General features: G+C 53.3%; 1 protein-coding gene across 1 annotated transcript in view; it reads right to left on the bottom strand.

Moving 5' to 3' along the window:
* Positions 1-1,119, bottom strand: part of LOC107307449 (phosphoribosylformylglycinamidine synthase) — a gene marked incomplete at its 5' end in the record, with an annotated part of 40,249 nt that overhangs the window by 21,044 nt on the left and 18,086 nt on the right. The window contains one exon of the mRNA XM_032441820.1: positions 915-1,046. Coding sequence (XP_032297711.1) covers positions 915-1,046 — 132 coding nt within the window. The remainder of the gene's footprint in view (positions 1-914; positions 1,047-1,119) is intronic.

Below are 1,119 nucleotides of genomic sequence, written 5' to 3'. Positions count from 1 at the left end.
TTATGGGGTTTAAGAGGGGGTTATAGGGTCTGAGAGGGGGCTATGGGGTTATGGGGTGAGGTTATGGGGTCTAAGAGGGGGCTATGGGGTTATGGGGTGAGGTTATGGGGTCTGAGAGGGGGTTATGGGGTCTGAGAGGGGGATATGGGGTCTGAGAGGGGGCTATGGGGTTATGGGGTGAGGTTATGGGGTCTGATAGCGGGATATAGGGTCAGGAAGGGGGATATAGGGTCAGGAAGGGGGATATAGGGTCTGATAGGGGGTTATGGGGTCTGAGAGGGAGTTATGGGGTTATGGGGTTATGGGGTTATGGGGTTATAGGGTTATGGGGTTATGTGGTTATGGGGTTATGGGGTGATGGGGTCTCATAAGGGGTTTATGGGGTCTGAGATGGGGTTATGGGGTCTGATAGGGGGATATAGGGTCAGGAAGGGGGATATAGGGTCTGAGTCAAGGTTATGGGGTCTGAGAGGGGGTTATGGGGTTATGGGGTGATGTTATGGGGTCACAAAGGGGGTTATGGGGTGGGTTATGGTGTTTATAGGGTTATGGGGTGGGTTATGGAATTATATTATGGGGTTATGGGGTGAGGTTATGGGGTTATGGGGTTATGGGGTCTCATAAGGGGTTTATGGGGTCACAAAGGGGGTTATGGGGTCTGAGGGGGTTATGGGGTTATGGGGTTATGGGGTTATGGGGTGATGGGGTCTCATAAGGGGTTTATGGGGTCTGAGAGAGGGATATGGGGTCTGAGAGGGGGTTATGGGGTCAGGAAGGGGGGTATAGGGTCTGAGTCAAGGTTATGGGGTCTGAGAGGGGGATATAGGGTCTGAGAGGGGGTATGGGGTTATGGGGTGAGGTTATGGGGTCAGGAAGGGGGTTATGGGGTGCTGTTATGGGGTTATGGGACCCACCTTATTGGTCAGGTACCTCTTACTCCCCACCGCCGGCAGTTTTAGGATCCTTTCTAGGGCCGCGGCCACTTTAAGACCAGGGGGGAGCGACAATGGGATTAAATGGGGGGGGGACGAGTGCAGCCGGAACTCCTGGGGTTATTAATTAGGGGCAGTAATTAATATGGGATCATTAATGAGGGTCATTAATTACCCCCCCCTCCCC

Source organism: Coturnix japonica, unplaced genomic scaffold (genome assembly GCF_001577835.2).
Source record: "Coturnix japonica isolate 7356 unplaced genomic scaffold, Coturnix japonica 2.1 chrUnrandom605, whole genome shotgun sequence".
Lineage (NCBI taxonomy): Eukaryota > Metazoa > Chordata > Aves > Galliformes > Phasianidae > Coturnix > Coturnix japonica.
Note: the sequence above shows the minus strand (reverse complement) of the source record. Positions and strands in the feature narration are given on the sequence as shown.